General features: G+C 49.1%; 2 protein-coding genes across 6 annotated transcripts in view; one reads left to right on the forward strand and one right to left on the reverse strand.

Moving 5' to 3' along the window:
* CUNH3orf70 (chromosome unknown C3orf70 homolog) overlaps positions 1-10,857 on the forward strand; it is a 42,869-nt gene extending 32,012 nt beyond the window's left edge. The window contains exon 2 of the mRNA XM_052740096.1: positions 6,021-10,857. Coding sequence (XP_052596056.1) covers positions 6,021-6,577 — 557 coding nt within the window. The 3' untranslated portion in view covers positions 6,578-10,857. The remainder of the gene's footprint in view (positions 1-6,020) is intronic.
* Positions 10,858-17,194: 6,337 nt separating this feature from the next.
* Vps8 (VPS8 subunit of CORVET complex) overlaps positions 17,195-18,806 on the reverse strand; it is a 236,527-nt gene continuing 234,915 nt past the window's right edge. For all 5 annotated transcript variants that reach the window (XM_052740097.1, XM_052740098.1, XM_052740099.1 and 2 more), the window contains one exon: positions 17,195-17,750. In XM_052740097.1, the coding sequence (XP_052596057.1) occupies positions 17,601-17,750 (150 nt within the window). In that variant the 3' untranslated portion in view covers positions 17,195-17,600. The remainder of the gene's footprint in view (positions 17,751-18,806) is intronic.

Raw genomic sequence — 18,806 nt, forward strand, 5'->3', positions numbered from 1 at the left:
CTGTCGCGGGCAGGGTGGAGAGACAGGCTCCTGGAACGCCGTGTCCATTCACTTCTAGTGTGTGATTCACTTCTCTACTCAGTAGCTGGTCCACACTGTAACAGTTACTAGATAGCATTTCCTTCCAAATATTGAATACCCCCAGCCTAACATAAACAGTTGTGATTTGATGAAAGCAAGAGCCTGAGCCGGATGCAGTCTGCCTCAGGCCACCCCGGCTTTCCTGTGCAGATTTACCTTCCTAACTGTATTTTACTTGCGCTAATTTTAAAATTACTCGGCATTCCTGAGAGCCGTGTGCGTTTCACATGTTAAGGGAGACACACATTTAACAGCCAGACACAAAGTTATCTGTAAATGCAAAATTATTATTTTTCTTCCTGGAGGATTATTTTTTAAAGTTATCAAATGTATGGCTATAAAACAAAGGAACAAAACAGTAACCAGGAGCAGACTGAGGGGGCATGGAAATACGTGTGGCTTACTGGATGGGTTTGTTTCACTGTTTCAGTTTGGTTTTGTTTTTTTCTTCCCTTTGTAAAAAAGAAACAGGTTCAAAAACCTATTTCTGCTGTGTGCCGCGGTGCTACACAGGGAGTGTTAGGTGAGGTGGGTGCTCCACTGACAGCCCTGCACCAGCTCACGATGAGCCCGAGAAGGAAGGAGCCTGTTGCCTTGCTCTGGACGATTGCCTCTCATACATGAGCTAGCCTGACAGTGCAGCGCTCTCTTGCTTCTATTTATGCAAGATGACACAAATCTCCTATGTACGTCTACGTGTCTCCTTGAGGTGTTGTATTGCCCAAGTCAGAAATGTTATCACTAGAGACTTCCAAAGACTCATGGGAGTTGCTTAGTGGTTTTGATTGATCTTCGAGAAGTGGCTGAAAATGTTGAAGGAGAGTCTTCCCAAAAGAAGTGAGATGTCTGAAATACGTTTCCCACCTGATGGTCACAGTTGCTTTTTGTGTGTGTGTTTAATCATGTCTCGTGTTTTAATTAGTTTCATTGTTTTAAATGGCTATCTTTTTAAAAATTACTAAAAAAATTATCTTCTGTTTTCTGGTCAGCTTTTTTTTTTTTTTTTTTTGGTTTTTCGAGACAGGGTTTCTCTGTGTAGCTTTGCGCCTTTCCTGGGACTCACTTGGTAGTCCAGGCTGGCCTCGAACTCACATAGATCCGCCTGGCTCTGCCTCCCGAGTGCTGGGATTAAAGGCGTGCGCCACCACCGCCCGGCTCTGGTCAGCTTTTAAATCTATTTTAAATTTATGGAGTGCAGTGTGACATTTCAGTGTGCTAATCAGACAAGAGTGACTGACGTATCTGATACTTCAGACATGTTTTTTTGGTCTGAGAATTCCATTAGCTATTTTGAAGTAGTCAATTGTTGTCAACCATAATTATTGTACCTTGAACATCAGAAATCACTGCTATCCAATATCACTCATTAGCAACCCTCTGTCTGCCCACCATCCTGTGCTTTCCAGTTTCCTGCTACCGCTAGTAATGTCTCTGCTGCTACTACTAATAGTCTCTGCTTCTATGAAATCAACTTTTTCACCTTGCACATATAATAGAGACCGTGCCATATCATCTTTCTAGGCCTTTCTTATTTTACTCAACATTACACTGTCCATTGCACTCTTCCATGGCTGAATAATATGCCTTATTTCAGTTTTTTGAGTAACCTTCACGCGGTCTTCACAGTAATTGTTTTAATTTTCATCCTTCTTAGGAGTGTGAGAGATCCTGCTTTTCAACAGCCTCACCAGCGGTGGCCGTTTTTCCCTCCTTTGATAACAGCCATTCTGATTCTTGTCCTTGATTTGTGTGTCCCCAGTGACGGGTGTCATTGGATACTTTTTCATATATATGTTGAGTGACATTCATTTTGACCAGCTGCCTCCAGCATGTATCTTCACACAACTTTGCATCCTATAAACTGAAGTTACTTGCATTAGTTCCTTCTCATGTCCTATCCCCCGAAAACGTTCTCCTTTCCGTTTGTATGGATTTGACTGCTCTGGGCACCTCACGTGTGTGAAATTACTGAGTATTCATTGCTGTGACTGGCTTATTTCACTTGGCACAGTGACCTCCGGAGCCACCCATGTTGGTTTGGCATGCTAGTGTTCATTGCACGTGCACACTTCTGCTTCTATTATCAGTCTGTTGATGAACACTTCTCTGGCTTCTATCTCTGGGCTGTTGTAAATAGCCCAAATAACACTGTATGTGCAGAGGTGTGGAGATACTGCTCCCTGAGTTGCTGCCTCGAGTACTTCTGTGTCCAGAAGGGACATTTTGAGATGCTTGATTCTCCGTCTGCTCTTCTTTAAGCCAGGACTTTCCTATGAGGTATTTTAATTCTTTTTTTTTTTTTTTTTTTTTTTTACTTATTTATTGTGGTGCTGGAGATGGAGGCCAGGGCCATGTGCCTGCTCTGCAGGCGATTTACCACTGTGCCGCGCCTCCAAATGTACTTTCACTGTTTCTGTAAAGCAATCACACAGTGCAGTGTTGTATGATAATTGTCTCGGAGCTGCAGCCTCTTTAACCATCCTTTGTCTTTACCATCTGTGTTCCCAGATCACAGACTTTGCCTAGTTCAGAGTGAGGCGGGCTGTAGGTAGAGTTTTCCTGCCTGGTCCACAGTCAGGACAAATCTCTCTCACCCGCCAGTCCCAAGCCGCTCAAACCCGATCAAGTAAACACAGAGACTTATATTGGTTACAAACTGTATGGCCGTGGCAGGCTTCTTGCTAACTGTTCTTACAGCTTAAATTAATCCATTTCTATTAATCTATACCTTGCCACATGACTTGTGGCTTACCGGTACTTTACATCTTCCTTGTCCTGATGGCGGCTGGCAGTGTCTCCCTCACCCAGCTTCCTGTTCTCTCAATTCTCCTCTCTGTTAGTCCCGCCTATACTTCCTGCCTGGCCACTGACCAATCAGTGATTTATTCATTGACCAATCAGCAACACATTTGACATACAGACCATCCCACAGCAGCGGGCTGTGCTCTGAAGTACAGGGCATCTCCCAGCTGGTCTGTCCCTTTACTGCACGGTTAGGTCAGTCCAGCCCGCTGGAGTACAATGCCACAGACTGAGCACTTGCCGTGGAAGATGAGCACCTGAGTTTGAATCTCCAGGGCCCATGGGAACAAGCTGGGCATGCCTGGATGTGCCTGTAGTCCTGGTATTGGGAGGTAGAGGGCTGAAGACAGGCAGATCCGGAAAGCTTATTTGCCAGCCAGCTAGCCTAACTAAAACATTGAGAGACCCTGTCTCAAAGCACTATGGCAGATGCTGGAGCAAGACACTCAACAGACTGTGTGTGCGGATGGTGTGATGTGTGTGTGGTGATGTGTGTGTATGGTGTGATGTGCGTGTGGGGATGTGGTGATGTATGTGTTGTGTATATGGTGATGCGTGTGTGGGTGTGTGATGTGTGTGGGTGTGTAATGTGTATGTGTGGGTGTTTGTGTGGTATGTGGTACGTGGAGGGGGTGTACATGTACATGAGTGGGCAGTAGATGCAGTGTCTGTTGAGGACACTCATCCTGGTCACAGAGCTGAAGAGAGAACAGGCTCTGGGTTCCTCCTCTTCTTAAGGACATGAAGCCCACTGGGTCCACTCTTACCATCTCACATAGATCTACTTATTTCTCCCGAAGATCAGGTTGGTAATCGGAACTTTAACACATGAATGTGGGGGGCCCAGCATTCTTACTAAGTGCCATACTTCAAGAAGGGAAAACAGAGCTTTGGAGGAGAGGAGCCCAGAAGCAGGAAGATGGGAGAACCAAGAGGAGAGAAACCAAAGCATGAGGAAGCTCACAAAGGAGGGAACGGGAAGAGGGTGGGACATGGTCCTGCATGTAGTTGCTGCTCTTCCACGTCTTAACATTATGAAACCTGAGACAGTCGTCTTTATGAAGATAATTCCATATGAGGACTCCCAGTCTGACCAAGACACAAAACATGAGTGACTTCCTTGCAATGAGATGCTTACAAGGAGAGGTACCATAAATCCTCCATCCTCTACTAGAAGAGGGCTGCCCCTTGGGGTATTGGACAATATCTGGATTTTTTTATGGTCTAGGGAGGAGCTGTTCTGACATCAAGTGAATGAATGGCAGAGACCAGGCTAGCTTTCCTGCAGTGCACAGGACAACCCCAGAAAAGGATGATCTGGCCCCAAATCCCAGTGGCACTAAGGCTTAAAAGCTGCCATAATGTGTGCAAAGGATGAAACCCAGCCTGAGTAAATCCACTCATCCAAATAGGAAGAACACAGGGATGTGCAGAGCAGTGGCTTCTGTCTCTTAAGTTTTTAGGGCTTCCCCTATTTTAGCATTTAAAATAGATATGACAGATAAATGGATGATGGGTGGGTGGATGGATGGATGGATGGATGGATGGAGATGGATGGATGGATGGATGGAGATGGATGGATGGATGGATATATATATATATGTATGTATATATATGTGTGTGTGTGTGTATATGATTGTGTGTGTGTGTGTGTGTGTGTGTGTATACCATCACCCACCCACATGTGGAGGTCAGAGGACAACCTTGGGTGTCCATCACCGGCTTATTTGAGGAAGGCTCTCCCTTGTTTGCTGCTGTTCTGTGTACTCGAGGTCAGCCGGCCTTAAGCTCCTGGGAGTGTCTCCCCCTCTGCCCCCCTTCTCACTGTAGAAGTGTGAACACACACGTGCCGTGACACCCGCTTTTCCATGGGTTCTGGGAACCCAGACTCGGGCCGTCAGGGTCGCCTTGCAAGTGCTTTCATCATGAGCCATCTCCCCGGACCCTTTACTTTTAGCTTTGTATTTGAAATATCTTAGAATTACAAACTGGGTACGGTGGCGGCGCACGCCTTTAATCCCAGCACTTGGGAGGTAGAGGCAGGTGACTATCTGTGAGTTTGAGGCCAGCCTGGTCTACAGAGCGAGTTCTAGGACAGTCAGGGCTACATAGTGAAACCCTATCTCTAATAATAATAGTACAATCATTATAATTATTGTAGACTTACAAACTGTATGGTTTTAATCGGTTTCCTTAGCATTTGGCTCTTGAAAGACTTCCCAAATATATGAAAGTAAAGAGAGCATGGAAAAGCACACATTAGAGTCCTTTAGACAAGTCTTCACTCTGAGAAGCAGCTGAGGGCTGAGGGCAGAGGAGAAGAGCTAAAGATGAGCCGCTCGGCTGCCCTGTGTGCGCATCCGCCTGGTTTGGGTTAGGAAGGGGCCGTGGCATTGGTGTCTGGGAGGCCCCGCCTCCTTATGCCACGTGATTCACCTTGGGTCTTTAGAGAGATTCCACCTTCGCCAACTGCGCAGGGTGGCCAGGACAGCCCAGTAAGCTCCTACCTCCTCAATAAATGTGTGTATACTGACTCGAACATCTCACCAAGGGCCTCGGGTCTAGCTCTGTGGCAGGCACATGCTCACCACCAGGTTCCATCCCTAGTAACAAAGTCAAAACACTGAAAGCTAGAAAGGGAAGGTCCCCCGCAGTTTTGGTGGCACACTGAAGTACCTCTAGATCTTTTAAACGTATCAACATGTACTAACCTATTATTAGAGATAAAAAGGAAGTCAAAGTTCTGTAGTACATTGTTTTCTTTTCAGCTTGTGTTTTCCATGCTGTTTCTGGGCACTGTGTCTAGTGTGATGAGTGAATCATTTAAGAGGGAGGGCCACAGGACTGTCCGTCCACTCCAGACCCATGGGGGCCGCTCAATGTTTTTCATAGTATTGGTGGTTGAACCCAAGGCCCCACACATGCTGGGTAGGCATTCTATGAGAGTATCTCCTAAGTTAAATTTCAGAATGTATTTTGGGTTTCTGGCATGGGAATGACTGTGCCACACTGGGTCTGAAGTGGATGTGACTGTGCCAAGTGATGATGTCGTTAACCGCTTCTGTCTTGATGTTGCACCTATGAGAACAGTTTGTGCAGTGGGCTTGGATTTCAGCTCTGTCTTGTGTGTCCCACAGGCAAATATGTCTATCAGCCTATGACCCCCGTGGAGCAGCTCCCAAGCACGGAGATCCCCGCAAGGCCGCGAGAGCCCACGAACACCATTCAGATCTCAGTCTCGCTCACCGAACACTTTTTGAAATTCGCGTCTGTCTTCCAGCCTCCGCTTCCCCCTGACTCGCCAAGGTACTGTATGATTTCCGATCTCTTCATTGACAACTATCAGGTTAAATGCATCAATGGGAAGATGTGCTATGTGCAGAAGCAGCAGGCGCCCCATTCCCAGAAGATGAGCCCTGAGGAGGTCTCTGCACATGATGCCTTAATTTCTAAAGAGGGTGACACTCCGAAACTGGGTCACTGCTCCTCCCCTTCCAGTTCTGAGGACTCGGGGATCAATGCAATTGGGGCTCACTATGTGGAATCCTGTGACGAGGACACAGAAGAAGGAGCAGAGCTGAGTTCCGAGGAAGATTACAGCCCTGAGAGCAGCTGGGAACCCGATGAGTGCACCCTTCTGTCCCCATCGCAGTCGGATCTGGAAGTGATCGAAACCATGGAAACCACTGTGTAGTCAGCTGGGCACTGAGGCCGGGATCCACCCTGAGCTTCTGGACTTTGATTTGATGTGTCCTTTTCCAACACTCTTGGCATTTTCCAAGCCCTATTACCAACCGTAGCAGTCCAGGGGGCTGCTAATTAGTGTTACCCTTAAAATTACCTTGTAGCTATGACATCGTTTTCTTTTGTATCTTGCTTCCTATGTAGCAGCATCTGGTGTCATGAGCTGTGACCCAGCCTTAATTTCACTGAGAACTTTGAGAGTGGTGGTGACCAGAGTATCATGGGTCGCATGGAGGAGCTTCCCAGAGTGGGGGTGACCCTATTTTACCGGTAGCTCATCCTTTGTGGTGTAGGCTGTTGCCCAGCTTCCCTTTGGCATGCCACGTGACACCTCTGTTCAGTTGGTTTCGGGTAAGGAAGCAGCTCACTTCAGGAAACAGTGTTGCTGGCACTTCCTCCTTCTGCCTGCCACCCTAAATGGCTCAGGACAAGAGTAGCCTCAGGAGCTACTTCTAGGAGGTCCCTGGAGGTCCCCTTGACCCCTGGTGATGGCTGTGTCATAGCTTCTGTGACTGTGAAGCGAGATCGGTCTCTCCAGTTTGTGTCTAGCCCAGCTTTAGCTGTGAACATACATGCAGCAGGGTAGTGGGGATCCAGGAGGGCTCAGACCTGGTTCTCACGGTGAAGGGGACACATTGAATTACAGGACACAAGTCATGCGGCTCATGGCACCCAGGAGGCTCTTGGAACCAGGGGAAGGAGAGGTGGACTTGGCCTAGGGTAGCTCAGAAAGTTGCTACAGTGACTGAGCTGGCCCTGGGTGGGTCCCACAGCATCCACTGCCCTCTTCTTGATTGTCTGCAGATCAGGGAGAAGCATTTCAGTTTTGTAGGTATTATATTTAGGAGGCAGCACATCAGACATCTTAAGGAAAAAAAAACCCACAATAGTTTTAGTTAGCATGGAAATGCTAAAAGACAAGTCCTTTAGGGATTAGGAATGAATCTAATAGGTTTGATTAATTCTGCTTCGTTTGGTTGTATGAAGCATTAGAATGGCTTAGATGAGAAACGGACTAGAATTTTGTATGATGCATGCATTTTATGCAAATGCAAACCGTTGACTAGCTCACTGCTGAGTCAGGAAGATGTTTTCTGTAACACTTCTCCACTTCACTACGCTGGGATCCACACACACTGTGTGTGTTCTTTCACACACACAAAATAGTGAGGAATTCTTTCTTACGTAGCTTTCTTCAAAACTCTGTTCCTAATTTGCTATATATTGGGCATTCTCATGTGATCTCATTATCTGCCATTTCCCCGAGTCGATCTGTGAGGCACAGTGCAAGCTTGGGAGCTTTAACACGTGAGGAGAGTCACAGGGCAGCAGGGTACCCCAGCCTGGCGGTCTGAGCAGGCACCGTGGCCTCCTCGCTGTCGGCATCTCCCACATCCCTCCCTCTCATTACTGGGTACTCAAGAGGAGAGGCTCGCCATGCTGTCCTGCATTTGGGGTTCTTCACTGTGTACTCAAGGAAGAATCTGCTTTCCCCACTGGATATGGAGTTCCAGTGACTTATTAATTACTAGAACCTTCTTTAGGCTGACAAGCCCGAAACATCCATAGCGTTCAGAAGGCAGAGTATGTGGCTTCCTTTGAAAAGCATTATTAAAACTTCCCGCGCTAGATGAGAATGTAGCAAAAAGCCCCACTCACTGAAATGTGAGGACTCAAACCAAGAAGGACCAGCAGGCACAGGGGAGGACAGTTGGAAGCAGCCACAACGTGGCTGGAGTCATGCTGCTGGTCTGGGATGGCCTGGGGACATCTGGGGAGCCCTGCCTGAGGTTTGTGCATCCTCACTGGCATGCACACCAAATACCATGAGCCACGTATCCCTCATCCTGCACTCAGGACTGTGAAGGCAGCACCCGGCCATCTTCAGATGGGCGATGGGCAATCTCAGATCCCTGGGTGGAGAGGCAGGCACACAGCAGAGCTTCTTCCCCACACCTTTCCAATACTTTCTGCTATGGGCCCACCGCCACAAGCACTAAACTAGTTGGAGTCTACAACCCAGGCTCCAAGGCCATGAAAACACGTGGTCAGAGCCCCAGTTCTGGAGCTTGGCTGGGTGTTGGGCTTGGGCCCTTTATCAGTAACATCTGTGACTTTTGCCCAGGGTCCTATTTTTAAAACCCCGACTGCCATTCAGATTTGCCACAATTGTGAATGGAATTTTTGCATTTAATAACAATTGATGATCCCATTAAATATTTGCACAATCTCTTTATAATTAAACTCACTAAGCTTCACTTGCTGTTTTATATAATTGGACACGTTCCCTTGCATTCTTGGATCTCAAAACAGCCTTTTCTAAATAAGCACAAACCAAGAGGTTTTTGGTTTTATTCTCCTAACACTGTTCATATCAGTAACTGTCTAAAATACGATTAAGCCAGAATTACTTCTCTATGCCTGCATTCTGAAATCAGCTGAAAGGAATATAAAAATGTATAGCTTAACTTCAATTCTAGGCCTATTCTGTTCTATGTTCTATGAAAGAATTTCTCTATAATCCTGATATTATAGTGCTGATTTGTATACTTGTATTCATAGGCACTTTAGAAATACTTAGATGCAACATGCACTCTAGATGGTAAGTACAGCCGTGTGGAATAGGCTTCTGACTAACACGCACAGTGGGAGAGATGACAGCTCGCAATCTGGACCTTCTCAAATGCTTGCTTGCCTGGAGCAAGGCTTGGACCGTGTGGATGGGCTTCTGTGGGAAACTGGCACTGTTGTTACTTTTTGAAAGGTTGTTAGGTACCAGCGTAATCCCACTCAACGTGGAATATAGTTTTCTTACCTAACCAAGATTTTAAGTTTCAAGTGTGTCCATAACTTTTTCTGAGAAATGACAAAGCGATTAAAGTCCTTTTTGGGATAACTATTTGATATCTTTAAAACAAAACAAAGGTTTTACTTTAAAATCTAGGAGGTTTTTTTTTGCCTTGTGACATTTAAGATACAAAATGAGAATTTGAAGACAACCCTGAAGAGAAGCAGTTGCTTTCCTAGAAGACTTATACCTCAACACAGTAGAGACTAGAGTAAACCCGATCTTGTGTCCCAGCACAACACAATGAAATACAACACAGCAGACGAAAACCGGAGCCACGGTATCACACCACCACACCACACCACAATGTAATACTATACAGAATAGACTAAAACCGGAGCCACAGTATCACAACACAACACAATGTAATACAATACAGAGCCAGTATCCCAACAGGCCGCAATACAATATAATGCAACACAACAACACAGTATAACACAACACAATGTAACACAACACAATACAGCGTAACAATATAAAACACAACACAACACAATGTAAAACCTGAGCCACGGTGGTTTTCTGACAAATCTTCGGGATCTGATGTCTCTTGGGAATATCTTTTACTTCTTAATGTCACCTGCTTGTCTATTTGAAATATCATGTTCTTCTGGGGTTGATCAGAACAAATTCTTCTTATGCAAATTTTATTGCAACCAGACACTTTCGAAAGTCAGAATATCCATCTGAGCATGGTGGTGTAGATACTGCCGTGTGAGAAAAAAAGCACACGTTTACGTAAAATACTGTTTATGTCTCCTGCTCTTGATTGTCCCGGATCCTATTTTCAAAATTTTATTGTCATGTTTTGGCTTTTTACTTGAGGAAAATATTTGAACTGTTCTCTTTCCTTCCCGTGTCCAGCGGTGCTGCGAACCCAAACAGTGGCCTGTGGGCTTCGTGGGAAGTGTGTTACTGTGCTCCCCATGGCGGGGCGGGTGGAGGGGAGGGCAGGACCACTCACCTTTTCTGTACCACACAGCCCTGAACGCCATCTTAAACTTCAGTATAAACACAAGGGCATGTCTCAAAATGAGTTCGTTTCCAAATCTCACCTTGTCCTGACTATGGTGCCTGAGCACGGGTTTGCCCGAAGGGCCGGTGTGGTCGCTGCGGAGCTGTTTGCTGGAGGGTGAAGCAGCTGGAAGCCTGTCTGAGTTTGCATGGGCTTCCAGGTCACTGTGTTGCACACGGTCGAGGCTGTGCATACCTTGCAGTAGTCATGTGCTGTGCTGGGTTCTTTTGAACCTGTTTTAAAGTTTAAGCACAATGTTGACCCTTCTGTAATTTCCTAAAATTAGAGTCTGGTTTCCTAAGACAGCTCAACTTTAGAAAAATACTGCTGTACAATAAATGTGGTTTTCTTTTGTACCAGAACGAAATTGCTGTTGGAATTTTTGTACCAAGTGTTCACTGTGTGCTAGAAAATAAGCAGTCTATACCCCTTCCCCATTTAAACTTGACGAAACTTGAAATGCAGGAAAATATCATTCATGTGTCCATGCTTGCCACTTAGGTTAATTCCCAGGACTCTGTAAAAACTTTTGTGTTGACTCCATCAGGTTTATATGAAATAAAAATTGTATCACCCCATAAATAACATTTATTTCACACCAAGCTAGGCCCTTGTTCCAGTTCACGAGTGCTGTGTAAGACGGCTGTAACTACAGGTTGAGTAGTGAGGGAGGCTGCTACCCTGTGGGGCCTTGGGTTTACTTGATCACTAAGGCCTAGCGTCAAGGCCCAGTATGGCACGTCCAGAAGCTCCATTTGATTCAGCATGCCAGCTTCTGGGGTTTACTCGGTGGGACAACCTCCCCAGGCACTGCTGTTAAACATGCCGTCAGCAATGCGTTCACCGAGTTCCTGATGCTGCCTTACCACTTCCTGTGTGGTCATCAGAACACCCCAGTCACAGACGAGGGCAGCTCAGAACGCTGCAGCGGCACCATTCATTAGTCAGGCTGGGACCTGAACCAGGACCCTGGCCCGGGGGTCCACACTCGTGGCCCTTTGCCTGCATTTCTCCATTGCTGTCCGAGCCTTGTGGCTCACCACACAGTGCCACAGACGGCCCTGGAGCAAAGCTGTGGTCTAGCCTCCCCCTTCTGTGTACCAGATTACTCGCTAGTGCATGTGTGCACACGTGTGGTGTTTCCACGAGCTCAGCATTCAGAGTGGTCCATGGAGTCTTCCATTCCGGTCATGTCTTGGCCTGTGCTCCAGGCTGGCTCTGCTTCCCAAAGTGTCAGCTTGTCTTCTTAGGGGATTCCTGCTGACAGTGAATCTCATCTGCATGTGCGGGTCACTGATGTAACTCTGCATAACTGTACCGCAACGTTCTGGAAGCATCTCCTTGTTTGTAGTCTATCGTATGCTGACTGGCCATACTGTTCTGCAGGACACTGGGCTAGTATCTTGTCCTTGTTACAACCTGGGAACTACTAATGCTTTTAACTCTCCATGTCCAGCTCAGCGCTGAATGGAGAGGCTAAGGTGAGACCTGTCTCTTGGCGGTTGAGTTTGAGGAGGGAGCGACATTGAGCCAAGGAGATGTGATGGAAGTTAGAAGTAAGAACAGGTGGCCTGCAGCGGTGGCTCAGCAGTTAAGAGATGGCTATGGCTGCTCTTCCAGAGGACCCGGGTTCAATTCCCAGCACCCACATGGCAGTTTACAACTGTCTGTAACTCCAGTTCCAGGGGATTCAACACCTTCACACATGCACATAAAACATGAATGCACATGAAATAAAAAAAAATTTTATATATAAAGAACAGGTAAAGGTGCTGAGATACTCAGGTGGTTTTTGTTACTTCTTGGAGTTTTCTAAAATGAACTTGTGTTTCTATGGCTAAAAGCCATTTAGTTTGTAAACGGGAGTCCTAGTGAGCACAGGGTCGTCATTTACCGAGTCTGTGGTGGAAGTGGGGTGTCCAGGCAATGGCCACATTACCGTCTACCTGTTGAGAGAGCAGGGCAGTTGCTAGGAGCCTGGAACTAACCGGCATCTGCCGAAGACTAAGCCCACGGGTGCTCCAATCATAGCTTGGTGCTTGTGGGCCGGGGGAGGTCTTCCTGTGTTCCCAGCCAGAGACTCTGCATCTAGCCTGTCACCTGGTGTAAAACTCCAGACAATCTCTCTCAGCACAGAGATGTGGTTCTCTATAAGATGATGACAAGCACCAGCGTTGTAGACTCAGGGAGCACCTGAGGCTCACAAGCATCTCCCCACACAGCAGCTTCTTCACTCCCCACCTCTCCTGCCAGCAAACACCCACCACACACTTTCCTGTTCCTCACCCAAGCCTGTGGCTGCTGTGGCCGCACGCTTGGGTTGCCTACGAGACCAGCCCTGGTGGAGTGTGGGGTACTGCAGGGACCACGCTCAGCCTCCAGTGTGGTCATCAGGCTACTCTAGTTCCCTATCAGGCCGACTTGACCTGACTCTCGTCTCCAGACTTGGATTCTGTCTCCTTTTGGGTGTGGCATCTGATCTACGAGCTTCCTTTGGGAGCTGGGCTTTGATCTTAGCACTGTGGGACTCAGCTGCTGCCATCCACCCCTTCTGCCCTCCCTGGGGCTGTTACACTTCACTCAGGGGTAGAGTGCTTCAGGGATGCTCTCTGCTCTGAGCACTTGCTGGAGTTTGGCCCTGTGTAGAAGAGTTTCTACCCTCAGCTTGGAATCTGCCTGTGTCGATCAGCTGCCAATGTTTATAGAGCGAATGCCCATGCCCCTATTCATCTGTCGGCCCTAGAGAAGCCTCTGCAGCCTTGTGCTGGGCAGCTCTTGTGGTATAATAAACAACCACAAGGAGTAAAGCTGTGTTTGTTTACAGTTTCAGACACTCCAGTCCAGGGCCAGATGGCAGTCATGAGGCAGAGAGAGCATGGGGGCAGAGGGTGGCTGTCGTGAGGCAGAGCATGATGGCAGAGGAAAGATGTGCCCACCTCATGGCAGCCAGGAAGCAGAGTCACAGGAAGAACCAGGGACAAGATGTATCTTTCTAGGGTGTGTCCTACCTCCCAATAAGGCCGTCATATGGAGACCTCATTCTACTCAGGAGAACAGAATCCTCAGGATCTAGTCACTCCCTAAGCTCCACCCCTGAACATCGCTGCATCAGAAACCAAGCCATCAACGCATGGGCTTTTGGAGGCTAGTTCACAGCAGACTGTACCGGTATCAGCAAGGCTGGACAGAGCCCAAGAGCCCTTGGAAAGACAAGGCCACATAGTATCCAGATGGCCTCAGCAAGGCCTGCAAGCCCAGGGATGATGTGCACGGGCATCTATTACATAAACAGTGAGATGACCCCAATAATTATGAGGCCGCATTGAGTGGATGGAGAAGACGCCACCAATCTAGGTTTCTCAAGGGACTTCAGACCCTAGGTGAGCATGCAGCCACCAGTGGGTGTCTGTGGACAGTCACTCCGGGGTCAGAAGAGGTCAGCTGCATCCAGCTCAAATTCATTTCAGATTACTGGGACTCTGAGGGGTCGATTCTACCCCGCAATTTGGTGTCTCCCCATAATCAGCATGTCCAAGGGTCACCAAGAGGCCATGAATGGCAGATACACCCTATTTTCCCTGATCATCTATGTAGACCTGCCTCAGCCCTGGAGGGTCAGCAGTGGCAACTGTGGCAGCAGGGAGTGGCTGTGGTGATGGAAACCACCAACTTGGGTAAAGGTGAAGTAGGGCGTGGGGGGGTTGAATGATGGGCCAACTCATTCTTCTAGAGAGAGAGGCCAGATTAGGCGAGCTACAAGGCCCCTGAGTTTTTCTGAGGGCTGAGATACGGCTTTTCAACGTCTTAGAACCAATTTGTAACTTTTTTGTTCTAAGGGAGATGCAGGAATGGTGTGTGACTGACTGGCTTCTCCGTTATGGAAAAGTGCTGTAGTGTGAAGCTACTGTCCACCCACCCCTCCAGTCAGAGCTGTGCCCAGCTCCAACCAGCAGCTTTACAGTGGGTCCTGCCAGGGTCAGGAGCCAACTACTCCCTGGTTGTGATGGGGGACAGGAGGCTGATGACAGAGCCTTGCTCTTAGAGGGAAACTTAGGAAGGAAGTTTGGGGGAGGTGGTGTGAACTATTTCCATCCAGCCATGCTTCTGAGGCTGTAACTTCATGTGGCCATTCAGAAAGTTACTGAGAATCCTTAACCTACCCCTTGGTGTTGCAAAATCATCCCTGAGTTCATAACTAATAGAAACAAATGCACGTATGTTCACAAAAGTCAGGCACAAGAATGGTAATAGGCTAGCACCTATTGTCCTAGAGGCTCACCTACATGGGATAAGTTAGTTTAGTCACGATGGAATGCTGTTCAGGAGTCAGTGTTTGACAGGACCCCCCCCCCCACTACACACACACACACACACACACACACACACACACACACGAACCTGTGTATAATCCCAGTGAGCATGCAAACTGTGTTATTAGGAGTCAGGATACTGACTGACCTGGGGGTGGACCATCTGCCCTGCAGGCCATCTCTATGTGGTTGACATGATATGCTCATGTTATACACTGGGTTTGTGAACATTTCTGTCCACACCTAGGAAGAATGGTGACTTTAGGAACAGCAGTGACCTGTTTGAAGCGAGCCTGGCACATGCTTGGCACTCAGACTGTGCCAACATAACAAAGCGCACATCCTCCTGCCCTAAGCAGAAGTAGAGGCAGGAGGATTAACAAGCCTCATGAACAGCACCACGGGGAGTGCTCCCTGGAGCACGGACAAGGTGAGAGCCAAACACTACTTCCCTTGAGTGTGTGTGTATGTGTGTGTGTGTGTGTGTGTGTGTGAGAAAGAGAGAGAGAGAGAGAGAGAGAGAGAGAGAGAGAGAGAGAGAGAGAGCACTTCAAAGAGGATTGCAGAGAAGCCTGGAGCACAGAGAGGACCTGGGTGCCCTGGGGAGGAGGGGACACGCACTTCCATGCTGGGGCAGCCCCAGGAGCTCATCTGTGCTCTGACCTTCCCTGGAGTGGTCCTGACCTACCCAGAAGGCCACACTGCAGGAGGCCTTTCTTGTGCTCTGGGCACAGCTGCAACTTTGGGAACCATTTTCCACAGACAGTGCTGGGTGGAAATACCGCTCTAAAAGGATCCCCAGGCTCTGAATTATTTATCCACTAAAGCATTCACCACGGATGAACTGGCTTTCCTCCGACAGCACCTCCTCCCCTCCTGGCAGCCATATTGGGCCACACCTTTGGAAAACATTTTCTCATACATCCCTGAGAGCTTTGCTATGGCTGGAGCTTTCCAGAGGACCCAACAGCCTTCCTTAGCTTTGGGGGGGGGGGGTTCTTGGGAAGAGGGGGGGGAATGGGGCAGAGCCTAGAGCCCAGGTCCTGGCTGGCAGCCCAGTGCTGTTCCTAATGGTGTCTCTGTAGCAGCACTTTCTCTGGCCCTCTGCCCTCAAGGTCTGAGCCTCACAGTTGTCAGGAGTTGTCTATAGAGGGGCTTCACCTGCCCAAACGCAAGCTATGGCCAGCACTGAGGTTTCTGGCCATGTGGCATGCCCTTGCCATCCGGGGTGCCAGTGTGGCTGAAGTACAGACCAGGGCCTGCCCTCCCAAAGGGTTAGCTTAAGGGTCTCCTGGCTAAGGGGCAGCAGTGGGACCTAGAAATGCAGTTGGGGGGTGGGTAGGGAGACGGCTCTGTGGGTAAGAGTTCACTATGCGAGTGTGAGGACCGGAGTCTGAATCCCCGGAACCTACAGAGAAGCTAGGCACAGCTGGAACCCCAGACAGAGGGACAGAGATGGGAGCATCCTGGGAGCTCTCAGCTTAGCCAATCAGTGGGCATCTGTTTCAGGAAAAGACCTGCCCTAAGCAATAAAGCGAGAACAACGGGGTACATGCACATCAGAAAATAAATGGATGGCACAGAGACAGACAGACGGCTGGGAGTCGGCCCTGAGCGGAGAACAGCCTGCTCCACCTCTGAGCTTGGCTTCACATCTCACACCTCCTGGAGAGGTCCTGCTCTGTCACAAGGTCCGCAGAGCCAGAGTCTGCTGCCTCTAGAGACTCCTTGAGATGAGTCTGTCCCCAACAACATTTGGAATTGGAACCTCAAGACATCACTTGGTGGAAACTCTGGTTAAGTGCTAGGAGAGGGGACAAGGATGGACTTCCAGATGCCAGGCTGGGGCCTCAGTGAGCCTGGCACTAAGAGGTGCCACATCTACTCCAGACGTGCCAGGAGGGCTCTTGAGACCCCTGCCCTACTGCTTCTGTGTGTCGGTTGGCTAAGGGACTTATCTCTGATCAGGGAGTCTCCACGCACTCCCCTCAGGTGAGAAAAACCACCCTGCAGCCTTTTCTGCAGGCAGAACATTTGCAGTTCTTGGGGGGTGCCCCTCCATGAGGGTGAGGTTCAAACCTCCAAGCCCGTTGATGCATGGCGGGAGCAGGCTTTGCACATCTGTTTCCCATGGGTTTGCTTAACTGACCATGAGAGCTGAACCAATCACATGGGCCGTCTGAATCTCTGGGCATGATGACCTGCATGGATGCTATACAATGATGTAAAGGTCCAGGACCCAGCATGTCCATACTCCTCTCTCCTTGGCCACCCTGACCTGGCCACAGGGGTATCTGGGTGTTGAGGCCCAAGTGGATGAAGCCTGTGATGGATCTGCTTGTCTGAACAGCATTCTGGTCCCTGACTTGACAGATTGACAGCCGGGGACTGGGAGGCATGTGGAACTCAAACACTGAGACGTTTATTGTTTTGAAGGGCAGGTCTCCTGCTCACATGAGTTTCACAAACACCAACAGGCATGGCTGCTTCCCAGACTGCTGCTCTTTCCAGGCCAAGCTTTGCTTTCCACAGCCAATTGCCCTCCCTCCCGACTCCCATGTTACTTACATGGAATGCCATTGGGTAAATGTTATTTTCTAAAGGGCTGGGCAGAATTCCGAGCAAAATGAAACCGGCCTGTCTGCTGGACTGATGTTACCACAGGGAGACCACACTGAGATGGGAGGGTGGGTACAAGGGCCCTCCTCAGGGCCTCTGTGCAGGGGTGCGGGAGGCAGAGGCTGAGCCGGTCCAGGAGGCCCCTCTGCCCCATGGAGTGCGGGGCTCTTCCAGGGAGGCCTCAGTCTTCAGCCACAGGCGGAGGTGCTAGCTGCAGCTGGAAGTTCTCGTTCTGGAAGACACTGTTGAAAGCAGGGCCGCTCTGGGAGCCCGCAAATGGCCGACAGCTGTCGCCGCTGCGGTTCTGGGAGAGTTCCGTAAGGAGAGCCAGCTGCGAAGAAGAGGACACGCGTGAGGTGTGTGTGGGGGGGGGCAGCGGTGGAGAGGGTCCTGTTCCTCTGCCTAAAGAGAGTGAGCGCTACCTTGTGGGGGAGTGAAAAAATTCAGTGTGGATCCCAGGAAAGGGGTGTGCCTCTGCACAAGAGGAGGCTGCTTGGGTGGGAGCGCTCCAGGCACAGTGGCGCCCCCTGTGCACAGCCTCCATGTAGACTGGCCATTCTCCACATCTCTCCCATAGGCTTCCTTTGGTACCTTTTCTTTGAGGTTCATGGCCCAGAATGATTACCACTGGCTTTTACCTCTCTCTACAGTAACCTGGACATCCGGCCACCAATTTGGTTTGGCCACCAAGTGGCACTCGTGGATCCCACCTCTCCTCCAAACACACCCTCCCTACTCATATCCACCAATGGCCTTGGCACTACCCCTGGTCCGCAAGTGGTTTAGTTCTGAAACACCAGCCAGGAGGAAACCTTCCTGCCAGCCCACTGAGATGCCAGGCTGTATACCTTGGTTGACTGAGATGCCAGGCTGTACACCTTGGTTGACTGAGATGCCAGACAGTACACCTTGGTTGACTGAGATGCCAGGCAGGACACCTTGGTTGACTGAGATGCCAAACAGTACACCTTGGTTGACTGAGATGCCAGGCTGTACACCTTGGTTGACTGAGATGCCAGGCAGTACACCTTGGTTGACTGAGATGCCAGGCTGTACACCTTGGTTGACTGAGATGCCAGGCTGTACACCTTGGTTGACTGAGATGCCAGGCAGGACACCTTGGTTGACTGAGATGCCAGGCAGTACACCTTGGTTGACTGAGATGCCAGGCTGTACACCTTGGTTGACTGAGATGCCAGGCTGTACACCTTGGTTGACTGAGATGCCAGGCAGTACACCTTGGTTGACTGAGATGCCAGGCAGGACACCTTGGTTGACTGAGATGCCAGGCAGTACACCTTGGTTGACTGAGATGCCAGGCAGGACACCTTGGTTGACTGAGATGCCAGGCTGTACACCTTGGTTGCCTCCTCTCACCTGGCTGGCT

Source organism: Peromyscus californicus, unplaced genomic scaffold, assembly GCF_007827085.1.
Source record: "Peromyscus californicus insignis strain IS unplaced genomic scaffold, ASM782708v3 Scaffold_16__1_contigs__length_79575227, whole genome shotgun sequence".
Classification (NCBI taxonomy): domain Eukaryota; kingdom Metazoa; phylum Chordata; class Mammalia; order Rodentia; family Cricetidae; genus Peromyscus; species Peromyscus californicus.